The sequence below is a fragment of the Dermacentor variabilis genome, chromosome 1, assembly GCF_050947875.1.
Source record: "Dermacentor variabilis isolate Ectoservices chromosome 1, ASM5094787v1, whole genome shotgun sequence".
NCBI classification, from domain to species: domain Eukaryota; kingdom Metazoa; phylum Arthropoda; class Arachnida; order Ixodida; family Ixodidae; genus Dermacentor; species Dermacentor variabilis.
The window spans coordinates 197,269,107-197,283,373 of record NC_134568.1 but is presented as its reverse complement, the minus strand read 5'-3'; the positions used below and the strand labels follow the sequence as shown (position 1 = coordinate 197,283,373).

Here is a 14,267-nt window from a genome sequence, read left to right as displayed (position 1 = left end):
AAAATTCACAGACTATTACAATATTCCCTGAGAACTTTGAGCACAGCTCTATACGTGTTTTCATTTCTCAATATATTGGCTGGTGCGCACAATCTGTCTCATGCAGCACATTCCAAACAGAGCGAAGTGTGGCGCAACTGCCTAGCTAATCGGGAGATTGTGAAACACAGTGCATGGGTGATGCCTGGGCACAATTCACAGGAGTCGCAACAAACAGACCTCCGCTCATGCAACGCTTTGTTTTCATATATGCTATCGGTGGCGTCATCGACGAACAGGCAATGCGAGCTACTCTGGCTCCCTCTCAGCCATCGTTGCTGCAGAGCCCGTTTTGTGCGGAACTACGCTTTTCTTCTCATGCTTTCGCCCTACCCTCCTTCTCCACTTTCCTCTGCATTGTTCCACTGCACCCTCCTCCTTGTGCTCTCTTTGGTATTGCAGTGTCATCCTTCACTGTGTTTTTTCGCTCGGTTACAACAGACGCCTAAGAGCTGTACTCTAAAAAAAGGTTTGTCCTTTACAAAAAAAGTGGAGCCAGTAATTGCGACGTATTCTCTGAATGGATAATATTTAACCGCAGTTCAATAAGATAAACACCTTGGCATAACATATACTCACACTCTCTCATGGTCTGGATACGAAACGTCGCAACATCGACCAAACACATTCTAAGGCCTCAAAACAACTTGGACACCTAGGTCGTACTATGCTGAAGGCTCCAAAGGATACTAAACTCTTAATGTATGAAACTCTTGTCCGCTCCATTGTCCATTATGCCATCACAGTGTGGTCACCCCAGATACTTTCAAGTACAGCTTCTTTCCCCTCACTATGGAACTATAGAATTCCTTACCTGGCTGCTTTCGTTCACTCCTGATAAGCTAATATAAAGGTGCTCTTTTTGAAAACAAGTGTGTGTAAATGCCTAAATTATGCTTAGTTTAAGCTTTATGTGTATGCATTTCACTGTTTCGCTGCTTTTAGTACTGAAGAAAACATTTCTTCAGTGCTTTCACAGTTGCATTATTATGCAAAGTTGCTAATGTTGCACGAGTCATTGTTTAATACACTTTACTTTTTGTTCACCAGTGTATAAACCCACTCCTGCAATAGCCCTCCTATGGGGCTGCAGTATGAGCAAATAAATAAAAATAGTAATGAAGCATCAGTGAAATTCATAATTTGTCCTGTTCCACTATGAATACAAGCTTGTGCAGCGCATGTATGCAGCTTTCTATAGGCAGCAGCTGCCACTGCGTGCCATGCATGGAATACGCACTTGGTATGTATGGGCTGCACACGTCTGCGCAGTGAGCTTTCATTGTTCCCGTGCCGCTAAAAACGTACGCAGGCACCATTGCCTGAAACAATCCCTTCCTGTTCCGCATGAATACCTAAGTTTTCATGCGGCTCGAAGCTAGAAATTCTCGAAGGTGATTTTTGTGTGCAAGCTAGAAAACAATATAGTTAGTGATTATATCAACACACTATACTTTGTATCTTTATTGTGCTACAACAAAATGAATGCCGGTGTAATTATGAAGTAGGATGCACAGTCGTGTATGAAAAGGAATTAGTCTTTGAAACCCATATCATGTGCTTTCCCTTCTACTTAAGCAAAGGAACTTCTGCTGGCTGCAAAAAGCTTAAAAAGCAGTGGTAGATATTATGCAGTGCCATAAGGACCTTATCAACTCTCTATTATTCCTTGTAGTCCCACTCTTTTGGCCAATGAAGACTACAGTGTCATCACAATCACAATTTATCACAATATCAAATAACTTACAGCAAACAAAGTTATACAGCCAATCCCGGATATATCAAATTCGAAGGGGATAGCAAATAGCTTGATATATCAGTAATTCGAAATATAAAGTATGCCTGGTGAAGCTTATCTGAAAACTCTGCACGTCTTGGGACAGTATACCGAGATCATCAAACGCGGGTATTTACAGATTTGCAACTTCAAGGATGTGCCAAACAAACAGTTTACACGTTTTTTGCCCATGAATGTCGTAAGTCTATTACACTGCAGAATGATCTGGTATACTGAGTGCAGTGCAAGCCCTAAAAGCCCACATCACATGGCTGCGAGACTGCAGCATGCCTTGCTGTGCATCTAAATGCTTGTTGTGCATTTTTATTCAGGATAAGGCAGAAATGGATGCAGCACAGAAGAAACCAGCCTGTGTCAATATGTGCCATGCCAGCATCAGCGCAGTGGTATATTGCAAGTAGCGCATGAACGTGCCTGGCTGCATGTTTGTTACGAAACAGCATTTGCCTGTTTTCCTACCGTATCCATCGGGCATTGTTAGCCCGCTATTGATGGTTTGAAACACCACTTTCAAGAGATTCCGTGCCGCTCACGGACACGCTGCTCTATCGAACGCGGAGAACCAATGTTTTTTCTAAGCAGTTCACTTTTTCCTCAGTTAGGCGGTGAATTTTGAACGTGCTCCAAAGTTTTCACGACCGTCAAAGTAGAAAGCAAAAATGGCTGCCCACTATCGATGGTTTGAAACACCGCTTTAAAGACATTCTACGCCGCTCACGGACACCCTGCGCCATTGCATGTGAAGGAGAACTATATTTTTGTTTTATAATTTTTTTCCTGCCAGGTGGTAATTTTTGAACGTGCTCTGAAGTTTCGCGATCATCAAAGTAGAAAGCAAAAATGGCCGCCTCTGGGAGCGGTGCGCATGCTTCGAGAGATTGCAGATCTCGCCATTAGGCTGCACCTCTACCTGATTTTATCGAAGGATTGAGGAGCAGTGAGTCTGAAGATGCTGCCTTTTCATCGGACTTTGACTCTGAAAGCGACGACCAATGCAAACCAGCCCAGAACATCAGCGGCCGCAGCATGGCGCACCCAACTGTAGTACAGTCAAACCTTGATATATTGAACACGGATATATCGAATTATTGCGTATATCGAACACTTTTTATATCACCTGGAAAATAGCATGCATCTTTTTATTTTTTATTTCGAACAGGGTCGAACGTAAAATGGATATATCGAACTCCGTCCCCCCAGACGTATGTGCGTCTGGTGGTGACTGGTGGTGAGCTTTCCCGCAACACCCACAAAGATCGTGGTGGCACGATGGGCGTTCCCAACTGCTGTGCACTATAGCTGCGCACAACGATCACACCGAGGGCATCATTTGAACGCAGTGGTGTACGCACGTAGTGGGCTTGGCTAGTTCGACAACGTCAACAACACATTGCATTTGCCGCACTGACTCCTCAATGCTGCACTTTGCGCCTGCCGCACCTTGTGAGGACTGGCAGTTTGTACCCGCAAACGCGCGACAGCGCGTGTTCCTCAGATGCCTTGGCAGGCGCCACTTAATACTTTGTTACTGACAATGTTTCAAAATACTTCGATTGACGGACGTGGAGATCGCAGCAGAAGTAGCAGCCAAACAAAGACGCTGCCGAGGCTGATCCTGCAAGCACTGATGTTGCCCTACTCCCGACTTCAACTGAGGCTGTAGTTGCTTTGGCCCTTCTACGCCGCTACTGCGGCGCGGCCCTTTCGCTTGTGGATGGTTCACACTATGCTGAGGTCTCCGTGTTTAAGCACATGGCTGCCAATAAGAAGCAGGCCACACTGCTGCAGTACTTTAAGCCAAATAAATAAAAAAATGCTTTGTGCGAAGCTTCAAGTGAGTATTTACTGCGCCACGATTGGGGCGCGATCGGGGATCGTTGTTCAGAGCCCGCGTTCAGTTGCACCGCGCGCGATTGGCCTAGGTGGCGCCGACTTCGCATGGCTGACGAAGGTGGCGTGGCCTAGGCTAATTGCGTGCAGCGCAATTGGCCAAGCGTTCACAGCTGACGAAGTGGGTGCGGCCTAGGCCTATTGTGCGTGGTGCAACCGAAAACGCACTCCGAACAATGATCTACGATCCCGCCCTTGGTTTATTGAGGGATTTTCAGAAGCTTTTGATGCACTTTTTACATGATTTCATATATCGAATTCTGGCTATATCGAACTATTTCGCGCTGTTCAATATATTGAGGTTAGACTGTACTTGCAGTTAAATTTTTCTAGTGGAACACTTGTTCAAAAACTTTCTATTTCTTCAAACATAGTGCCTATTAGACAATACATATTGTATATATTATAATTTTTTAAATTTTTTTCTTAGTAGATACAAGCATGTCTTTACAAACTTTGTTCAATTTTATCCCACAATTTTGGTTCTGGCAATTTATATCTTTTTTTATGACATGCCTCTCGTTAATAAAACTGTTTTGTGTGAAAAGTGCATACATTCTGCTTTTTGCTTATGCGTTACATAGGATATTGAGTGCCGTAGTTCCTTCAGGGAAAAAAATGTTGCATAACCTACAAAAAAAGAAAAAAAAAACGCCTATTTCCCACATGGTAGGGAAAGAGTTAAACAGCCCATAATACATTGTCATTTGAGTCAACCAGGCATACACTGTTAGATCAGCATGCAGAACATCCAAGTCTACACAGTGTGGGGATGCGTGACTCTCACGCCTCCCTTGAGATCTAGTTTTCCCGCATAGCCCCCGTCTCCGTGCGGCTTCGTCGCGCACGCCGCGGTCGGAGTGGTTGAAGCGCAGTGCGAGAGATGGCGTGAGTGTTGCGCTGCGGCGGGGTTACCTGGGCGCAAGGGAGAACACGCTGGCTCTTGGGCGGCGGACCAACGAACGCGGTGGACGTCCCGCGCGTGCGCCGATCCATGCTTATGCGAGACCGTCTCGCGTGGCCGCCTTCGAGCGCGCCACCGTTCGCATGACTGTGCGCGCGAACGACCAGGCGTTGGGATCCAGCATGGGGCGAACATATTCGCTCGCTATCCGGTCGCGGTGAGTCGGACTTCTAGATTTGTAGCGCACCCATCGGCAAGTTTTGTGGATAGCCACTCGGCTAGCAGGCATTGATCTATGAAAGGTGCAATAAATGCCCTTGTGATTGTTCGTACTACTGTGTTGTCGTTCCTTTGTCCCAAGAGTGCAGAGGAGAACCCCACAACAGGAATGGACTCGCGGAGCATGAACAAAATGCATTCAGCGCAGACTGCAGGCCCATGAGTGACCGACTCTTGCGCGCAGCTACTGCGTTGGTCATTCCGCACAGTGCAGATGTGGCATGCAGTAATTTTGTTGGAGCCTAGCTGTAATGAAAAACTGTGTACAAATGGGATTTGGGGGTTGCATTCAGTTTAACTTCTCATAAAACCTTAAAATGCCATTCACAGAAACCTCCAGTCTAGAAGACAAACCTGGCGGTGCTGATGACATCTACAGTTTGGCATCTATGACTAGAACCACTTAGTGAAAACATAAGAGTAACGTCCATGCCCTCTTGTGGAATCTGTATAAGACTGGGAGGCCGTTCGCATTCTTAAAACAGTGCAGTGATCTGCTCTTGCCAATAACGAACGGACACAGTGTGCCATCCATATTTGCAGCACTCATGAAATGCGCAGCTTACCAATTCTTCCTCCATGACATGTATACTGCACTTCAGATGTCAACCTTTGTTTGACAGCATCTGCCAATTAACATTCTTGTTTCGTTGGCATTTAACATATCTTACGGACAAGAAGTTGTCGTGGCCCCGTTGGCAGATGTGCACTTGCAGGGGCATGGCGCAGGGCAGCATTCAATACAGTGAAACGTTGATATAACGAAGTCAGTAAATTGGCAATTTGCTTTGTTAGGCTGAAATTTCATTGTACTGAAATATGACCTCTTATGCAAGTAAGTACAGTCGCCGATGGACTTTTCTTAGACGGAAGTGGCCACAAAATTTTCCGAATTATTGGCGAATCGAAACAAGCAAACTTGAATAAGAAAAAAAATTATAATGTCGAACTTGAGAGTCGGCAATGAAAGATAGTCTCATGCTGTGTTGATGATATCTTTACATCAGTGATACAAAGCGAAGCCAGCCACACTTTCACGTCCACTTCGCCCCTGCAGCTGATAATGTTGCCCGCAGTAGGACGATGCTGTCCTGAAAAGCATCGGCAGCAGGGAGCGAATGCTTAGTCTGCCTCTAGCTTCAACTCCTCTCCGAAACACATATTTCTGTTTTGTGAATCTTTCGACCCGTTTTCTTGACCCTTGTGCACATGCGCGTGTTGCTAGAGAAAAATCTGGGAACTGTGCACACGCACTGCGTAGGGGGGACGCACTTTGCTCCTTTTGTCCCTCGCTGAACTGCCACTATGCGACACAGATAAACACTCAAGGATGAGCTGTCCCTTTACTTGTAGTTTCATGGCGTAGTGGTCACAACGCTGTGCTTGTGATTGGGAGGTCTGCCATTCCAACCGCTTGCCGGCTTTTTTTTTTCTCTCTCTTTAAAATCTGCATCATTATATCATTTTCCTTTGTGGCTTCCACAGTAGTTGTTCGTTACCTATGCTCCAGCACCAGGCCTCACACGGAGGGTTCCTGCTAAGGGGAGCTAAGCGACCCAGTGCAAAGTGCACACTAGCTAGGTGGAGCGAGGGTAGGTGCCACTTTTTTGGTAGCAGATCAATGAATACTGGCACGTTGTACAGTAGTTGTTCATTACCTATGCTTCACCACCAGGCCTGACATGGACGCTTCCTGCCAAGGAGAGCGAAGTGCACCAGCATGAAGAGGGCGGGGCGTTAGTTGATGCTGCTTTTATAGCTGCAGTTCAATGAATCATGACACACTGCTACTGAAAATTTGTTATGCTTTGCCATTAAAGCCTCTGCATCAAATGCTGTGGTACCATTTAGGTGGAAGTTAAGCGCCAGTTCTTGAATAGTGCACATTGCCATAGGCTAGGGACGAGCGAAGCAAAGCGTGTCCTCCTCCGTAGTACTTAGGCACAGTACCCAGATTTCTCACTCACAACTCATATATCCACACAAGCGTCAGGCAAAGGCAGCGCAGTTCTCACGTGTCTGCACCTTTGACAAAATGAAACTATGCCTCCGAAACTCGAGATAATGCAACCCCCAGTACCAAACATGTGGGAAGATGGCACATATTATGCGACGCTACCCTGCCATGCCCTCTCTCCAGATGTGGCAGATTACATCTAAAAGGCACGCGGGCTCTGTACGAGTTCAGCCGCACTGACAGCCACGCATAGCCACGACGATGCAAAAAAAAGATCTGTGCCGATCTGCTCTGCCACTCCCCCTTTGCTCACATGAGCTTGCTCTCCTCTACCCTTTCCAGTTGCTCACCCCGGAAGAGGGCATTCATCCTGCCCACCATCCTTCTCAGCACTTTCACAAGCTTTCACTCGCACCCAAAGCATACAGCGTGTGGGAAAAGCTTATCACACTTGGACTTTAACAGAACATGATGCTGCCTCACTTGAGCAGTCGCTCTTGGTCATGCCAATTTGAAACTGCACTTGCAAGCAACCGCTTGAAACTAAACCATTCAACTAAATCAACACTGCTTCTAAATGCAACTGAGGGTGTACTGCAAGAAGGATACAGCTCGAGGTAGCAGACTAACTGAATTTTCTAGGAACCATACCCTCTTGGGGTCCTGCTTGTCACCTGCAGTGGAGCTCATGGACCAAGGTAAAATTGTGCAAATGCTAAAGAGCTGAAAGAACAACGACTCTTCAAACAGCTGCAAGTGCTGCTGTTTGTGAACCGAGGTACCACTACATGTTACAACCCAATCTGAACTAGAGGTGGTGCTTTCTTGAAATGCCAAAGCATGCTATCTAAAGTCTTCCTCTCTGTCGAAACCAGGAAGCGAAGCATGCAAGAGTACTCTAATACAAGAAAACTAGTGGCATCACGAAAGAGGCCTGGACACCAATACTTTTGAGTGAAATTTCGAATAATTTCACCGTGTATACCTACATCCACCATGAGATATAACCTTCACCTAGATCAATTAAAATATCAACACTGAACTTGCATCAGTAAGCAACCCTAATGCCCTTCCCAGTTACCTGCCCTAGTCATACTATACATACTGGAAAATGAATAATGCCTCAAAAATATGTGAGGCATGAGAGGTTATTTCTGCCATATCTGAAAGCTAAGTGGTTCAGGCTAAAATCTGACTTGAATGTTCATGTTATGCACATTTGTTTCAAAAATTTACAAGATATCACATACCTTTAAGAAGCTGCACTGTGTTTTGCTCTAACAAAGGCCCAGCATACTTTTATAAAGTACTAGAGCATTGCAATGTTTTACCTGGTTAGAGCAGAACTGTAGAAACTAAATTTTTCTTGGGCCTTAAAAAGGTTATCATAATGTACATGTGTTTTAAAATTCTTATGCATTTGATTATTCAATATTCAAAACAAATTATTTGATTTGCATTAGAAAATTTATTCAAATATACATAAAAAATGTAGGCGTGCTTCAAAATCTTTATATGTTGTTTTGCCCCCCTGACAAAAAGGGGAGTGTTTGTGGGTGTAGAAGGGGGCGGGGGGGGGGGGGGGGGGTCGGAGGGATCATGAGAAGGGATACCAAGCAAAAGAAAACCAAGTGTAGAACACAACACTAATTTTGAACTGATTTATTATGCAACCTTTCCTCTGAACTAGCATCATATAATAGTATTAAATAACTGTAACCGTTATAAATAATGAAGCAGGTAAGTAAGGATAATGTTATCATGACGGTAATCATGAAACTGTGCTAACAGACTTGCTACATCAGCACACTAGTACGAAAAGTGCTAAGCCACCTCTAATTGGAGTGCCAAGGGTGCCTTGATGCCAACGTCTCTGTTTACTGAGAGAGCACACAGAGATATTAGGCATGGCCTCCGAGGTAATAAGCATGGAGTAAGCATAGCATGGCCATACATAAATGGAATATACGCAACCACCTACCTACAGCGTTGTGTTTGGTTAAGAATACAACAAATACGGTGCCTGCATGGCAGCATTGCAGTTGTGCTTATGACTATGATAACAATGTTGATTTGGTTCACCTACACCAACTAACTTTATTTGAATGTGGCCAGTCCATGGTGGTATATGTATGAGCATGGCAATGTCCTATTCCCAGAAGATAGTTTTCCTCAGCTGTACATTGGTACAAGATAGTCAAAATGCATACAATATGAGACTTGTGAAGTGCAGTTTTCGTGTTCGATTTGTGGGCCCCTATTACATATAAGTGCACCTTTAGTTTTTATTTTTCTTAGGAGACATATAGACACTGAATAACTTCATTACATTAAATAACTGCATGGATTACATTAAATTTACAATATATCACCATTTTTGAGATGTACCCATGTTTTTAATTTCTTTAACCCGGTAATGCCCAGCACATCATTTATGCTATGCTGCATCCTATACCACAAAATTCTGATTTACACATTGGAAAGTTAACATACAGCGTATTTCTTATATGTTGGAGCGAGTTTTGAAGCTACGGATAGTTCAGCAAACCAATTATTAATTCATTATTATACTAATTAGGTTTATGCACTCAAATTACATTTCATTGCTTTTTTGTACAAATGCTCTCTCCATGGCCAGAAATAGAAGTGAACAAGTTCTAATTTTCATAGATGACAGAGTGTGTTTGGGCATTACAGGGTAAAAAAAAGGGTCTGCTGTGGTAAAACTTAACCACAGCAGAGACAGAAAATTCCTGACCTCAGACTGCAGTGGTGTCCGATCATGATGTGGAGGTACTATGTTGAGCCGCTTCTCCTCAAAGTCAGGTTCCTGCTCTTTACGACGGGAAGCACGCTTCATAAGTTCTTTAGCATGACGGAGACCTCGCTCCCATGCAGACTCTACGGGTGGCAGCATCATTTCTTCTGGCGGTGGTGGCAGTGGTGGCATGGGAGGCCCAAGAAATTCTGGAGGTGGCGCTCCACCACGCTTGAAAGAAGAAAATGGGTCGTCACCTTAGATAAGGAAGGGGGCAGGGGAGGGGGCATCTAAATGGGTTTTCTCCGTGTCAACGAGCAGGATGGACAGAATATGACTGTGAGGCATCCTTACACAAGGTGTAGAACAAAAAAAAATTGATTTGTTCCAGCTCTTGTTCTGGTTTAGGAAAAAAGGTTCAGCTCCAGTTCAACTCTGCAGTAACAAAATAATGGTTCAAACTGGTTCAAATCTGTTTATGTTCATGTGCATAACTGAAGATTGGTGACAGAAAAACTGTATAATTCATTTTGTGCAAGAATACCCAGAACAGCACAGTAAACGAGTAATGAAAGTGAAAATCCCTGCAACAAGCCCATGCCTCTGCAGGGAATAAAGTGACTACAGGCTCAAAACTAGCAAGCAATGGAGAAGATTGGCCAAGGGCACATAGTAGCCAAATCTTCCCTATTTTTCATTTTTTTTCTTTGCAGTTGAGCTGTTATAAGTGTACAATTAAAGAAACGCCATATGACACCTGCATTGTTGTTGGTGCTATAAGCTGCACTGTGGTTGCTTTGTAGCTCAAGTTACATTATAGTCCCCATACCCCATGTAAACTTTTCCAGAGTAACTTGCACACTCTTCTTGGCCATCAACATTGTATCAGATATGTGCAGTATGGAGGTACACAATCCATTATCGCAACAGCTCTCCTAACTCAATGGCACCACCTTCACCTTTCATAACACTAACAATAGCCTAGTTTGTTAGCCCTCTATGTGGTTTCTTGAATAGTCAATATACCTTATTTGCATGATTCTAATGCATACTTCTTTTTAAATAAAAGGTGCATTCAAAGTTGCATACACGATAGAATCGTAACTAATTCTACTCAAAAACAAAAAATGAAACTGATTCTTACTAAAAAAAACCCTCACTGCAAGGTAGCTAGCCACAGTGCAATCAAAGAGGTTGTCTGAAGAAAGTGATGCTCAGAGACATCGCAAGGTGGGTCCATGGTGCATGGAATGCCCTCCTGCAGACAATGGTTGCGCGAGCTTCCAGAAGTGTGGCATTTCTAATGCATTAAATGCAACTGAAGATGACTTTCTGCGGTCGGTACAGTGAAAAAGATGTGTCATCAGACTCCGATAGCCACTAGAGGCTAAGATTCAGCTGTGTGCATTTCAACCCGCTACACGTCGACTCAGGATTCGTCACTTGATGTGCGTGGTAGAAAATGCACCAAGTTATTTTTGGATATTTGGCCAGCAATATAACTGCGTGTTACAATTGGTGGCACGGTAGGATCATGAGAATACAGCATTTGGTGCCCCATGCTCTGGCGAGCACAGCCTTTCTAGAGTGCATGCTTGCTCTCAATACAAGGGTCGTCCAGGCCTACAGAGAATGGAAGATGCAAGAATGGCTCTAGCAGCAGCGCACATGGAAAGGGAGAGAGCATAAGTTTGAAGTCTTGGAGTATGTATGAAGATTGGGCCAAGCAGCCACAGAAAGGCCTGCAGATTTTACTGAGATCAGTCAATGATCGATTCACCTTACATGAAGGGGGGAGGGGGGGGCACAAAAACAAGCAAATAATCAGGCAGTTTGGAAAAATAATTTTCAAGAGATAAATCAATTTTGTTTTAAAATGCAAGCAGTACAAAAATTTGCTTACAGACTTTTGCCAAGTGTTGTGACTCACTGAAGTATCAACAAGAAATTTCATGCTCGATTTTGTGATGGCATTTCACATTCACACATCACCCTACTCGAAGTAAACCACAGCATAGTTGCAAAGCAAGCAGATATGTGCATGCGACATTGAGTGCTTGATGCTGGTGGTTTAGGCTGTTTTGCACAAATTCAAGTTGGAACTTAATGCCAACACATGAGCTTGCCCTGTTCCATCGAGTAGGCACACAAAATTGATAGGCACGCCGTTGCTGGCAGGCTGCCCGTCTACTTGAATGCCATTGCTACAACAGCCAGCCAAACCCATGCGCACGATCTGACACCCGATCATCAAAGAGCCATCCATAAATTCAAACGTAATAGCAGCAGCAAGCTTCCAAGATGCCATGCTGCATGGCATCACACTGGCCAACGGCAAATTTTGTCATGGTTCCCAGCAGCTGTTGGCCTAATCAATGCAACTTCTTCAGATGTCAGTGGCTGAAGATATGATTAGCGCAGGTCTATTGACAGCGGCTGTATGGCACTTGGAAAGCAAAAATGCTGCCTTGTAAACAAAAGCCAGGGTAAAAGCAACAAACTAAATTGCATGAATAAACTGCTCATGGTCACCATCTTTGCAACACCACGGCACAAGAGAGCATACCACTATAGAAAATTTTGGTTGTCATGACTGGTTCTGTGGAGAAAGTGGCAGTCTTGGAAGGAAGACCAAATGATCAAGTCCCAAAAGGCAGCCAGCAATTTAATGCAAATCACCGATCATGAAGGAAGAAAAATCACTGTGCATAACTAAAGTTGAAAAATTATGCAGATCCCATGCACTGTGGTAATGATGTAAGTGAAGCTTCTTGTGCTGGTTGTTTTAATTTATGATAATTAGCAGTGATGTTGACGGCAAAAGCTTAATTTCTTCAACGTTTAGTCTAACACAAGACTGGTGAGTTGATATTAAACGTTGCCTTAGGTGCACCACTGCTACTTGTCTGCGCAGTACACAGAACACACAGGGAGAGGTGTTTACTTGAGGCATTGTTGTGCGCCATATTTCATAACCTCTGAGAGGGTTGAGCATCGTCATTGCCTCATATGGCACATCGCATTGCGGCAGAGGTATTAAACTTGAATTGGATTATGGGGCTGTACGTGTCAAAACCACAATCGGATTACGAGGCAAGCCATAGTGGCAGACTCCAGATTAATTTTCACACCATGATGTTCTTTAATGTGTCCCAAAATCTGAATGCACGTGCATTTTCTATTTTGCTTCCTTTGAAATGCGGCTGCTACGGTCAGGATCAAATCCGCAACCTCTAGCAATGCCATAGCTGCAAAGCTACTGCGGTGGGCACAGAAGTGTTGATTTGACGGTCAACCGCTTCCGTAGTGGCCCCCTTCGGTGCGCTTTAATTAATGCAGCTCTGCTTCTGCACACCCTGTGTAATTTGTCCGCTTGACATATTAGCATGGTGTTTACTTTTCAGAAACAGCAGGAACGTACGGTACATTGAACTTAAGCTTATCCAGCTCCGCCGCAACCACTGTCGTATGGTGGTAGAGTTTCCTAGCTTCTCATGGCACTCTCCCCCCCACCCTGTATGGGAAACTGCCTCTTCTCCTCCCTCCTCGCTACAGTTCTATCTATGTAGGGAAGTGCTACAGTTTCTGCAATGCTTTTTAGGGGGGGTCACGGATAATTACAGCTGTCAAGAGACTAATGTGGTGATGCCCAGGGAGCTCCAGAGGGCATTGTGCACATTTGATGCAGTGGCATCCAAACAAGGCTAATGATTCTGGAAAAAAAAAACAAAAAAAAACTTGCATTATGTTCGAATAAATGTGGTAGTATTCAAGACAACATGACCAATATTTCTTCAACTTCAGAAGACAAAAAAAGTGCTTGATCTGAAGCACAAAGTAGACATTCTATTAGAAAAAGATAAGTATTTTACAGGCCTTCGTATAAGAGCTGGGCTGTGTAGTTCAGTGTCTTCTTTAATTTAAGTAGGCAATTTACAACTGGGTGTAATGTTGTTATGCAATGTGACTAGACTCCAGAGTTTAGTGTAAGTCCTCTGCAGCGCTGCTGAAGGTATGAAGCGCACCCAGGTGACAACTTGTACAGCGGAATATAGTTCCAGGCCTAACTGTTCGATTATAAGCAGGAATAGAGATTTTTGTTTTTGCTTGGTACACAATACATTACTGTGATACGGGACATGCCAGGACCTACGCACATGCACGTCGTATATCGAGATTTCTGCAGCCGCTGAACAGACGACATGACGCTGAGTAACACATCTCAAGGGGCATTTGGCCTTCCTATTAGCTAAGGAGTCCTGCAACTTCCACAGTGCTGCAAACGACTTGCGAGGTGGAGCGTAGTTTTCTGGCACAAAATTCTTAAGATTAAAAGTTTAGGAAAAATTTTCCAATATTTAATTTTCGATTCAAAAGTTACTCTTTGGTATTCTCACACCCTTATACCTTTCTCTGTTTATCAACTATTGAACCTTCTCTGGTTCTGCAAAGAACACATAAGTCAATATTTCATCCAGAAACTGAATGGACCTGGTCGTTTGGTTCGACCACCTACCTATCCCTACCATGGCTCAACTCATGTGGCAAAAATGACAGCGTAGAGGGTGTGTTGCAGCATTCGATGTGCAGCAATTCATGTGCATGATGTTTATACTTTGCAAGATGGTACGAGATATGGGAC

The 14,267-nt window shown here is 44.1% G+C and overlaps 1 protein-coding gene across 9 annotated transcripts in view; it reads right to left on the bottom strand.

The window, feature by feature from the left end:
* LOC142590546 (uncharacterized) overlaps nt 1-14,267 on the bottom strand; it is a 278,657-nt gene that overhangs the window by 154,157 nt on the left and 110,233 nt on the right. For 8 of the 9 annotated variants that reach the window (XM_075702763.1, XM_075702757.1, XM_075702796.1 and 5 more), the window contains one exon: nt 9,626-9,856. The exons of the other annotated variant lie outside the window; for it this stretch is intronic. In XM_075702763.1, coding sequence (XP_075558878.1) covers nt 9,626-9,856 — 231 coding nt within the window. The remainder of the gene's footprint in view (nt 1-9,625; nt 9,857-14,267) is intronic. 9 annotated transcript variants of the gene reach the window in all.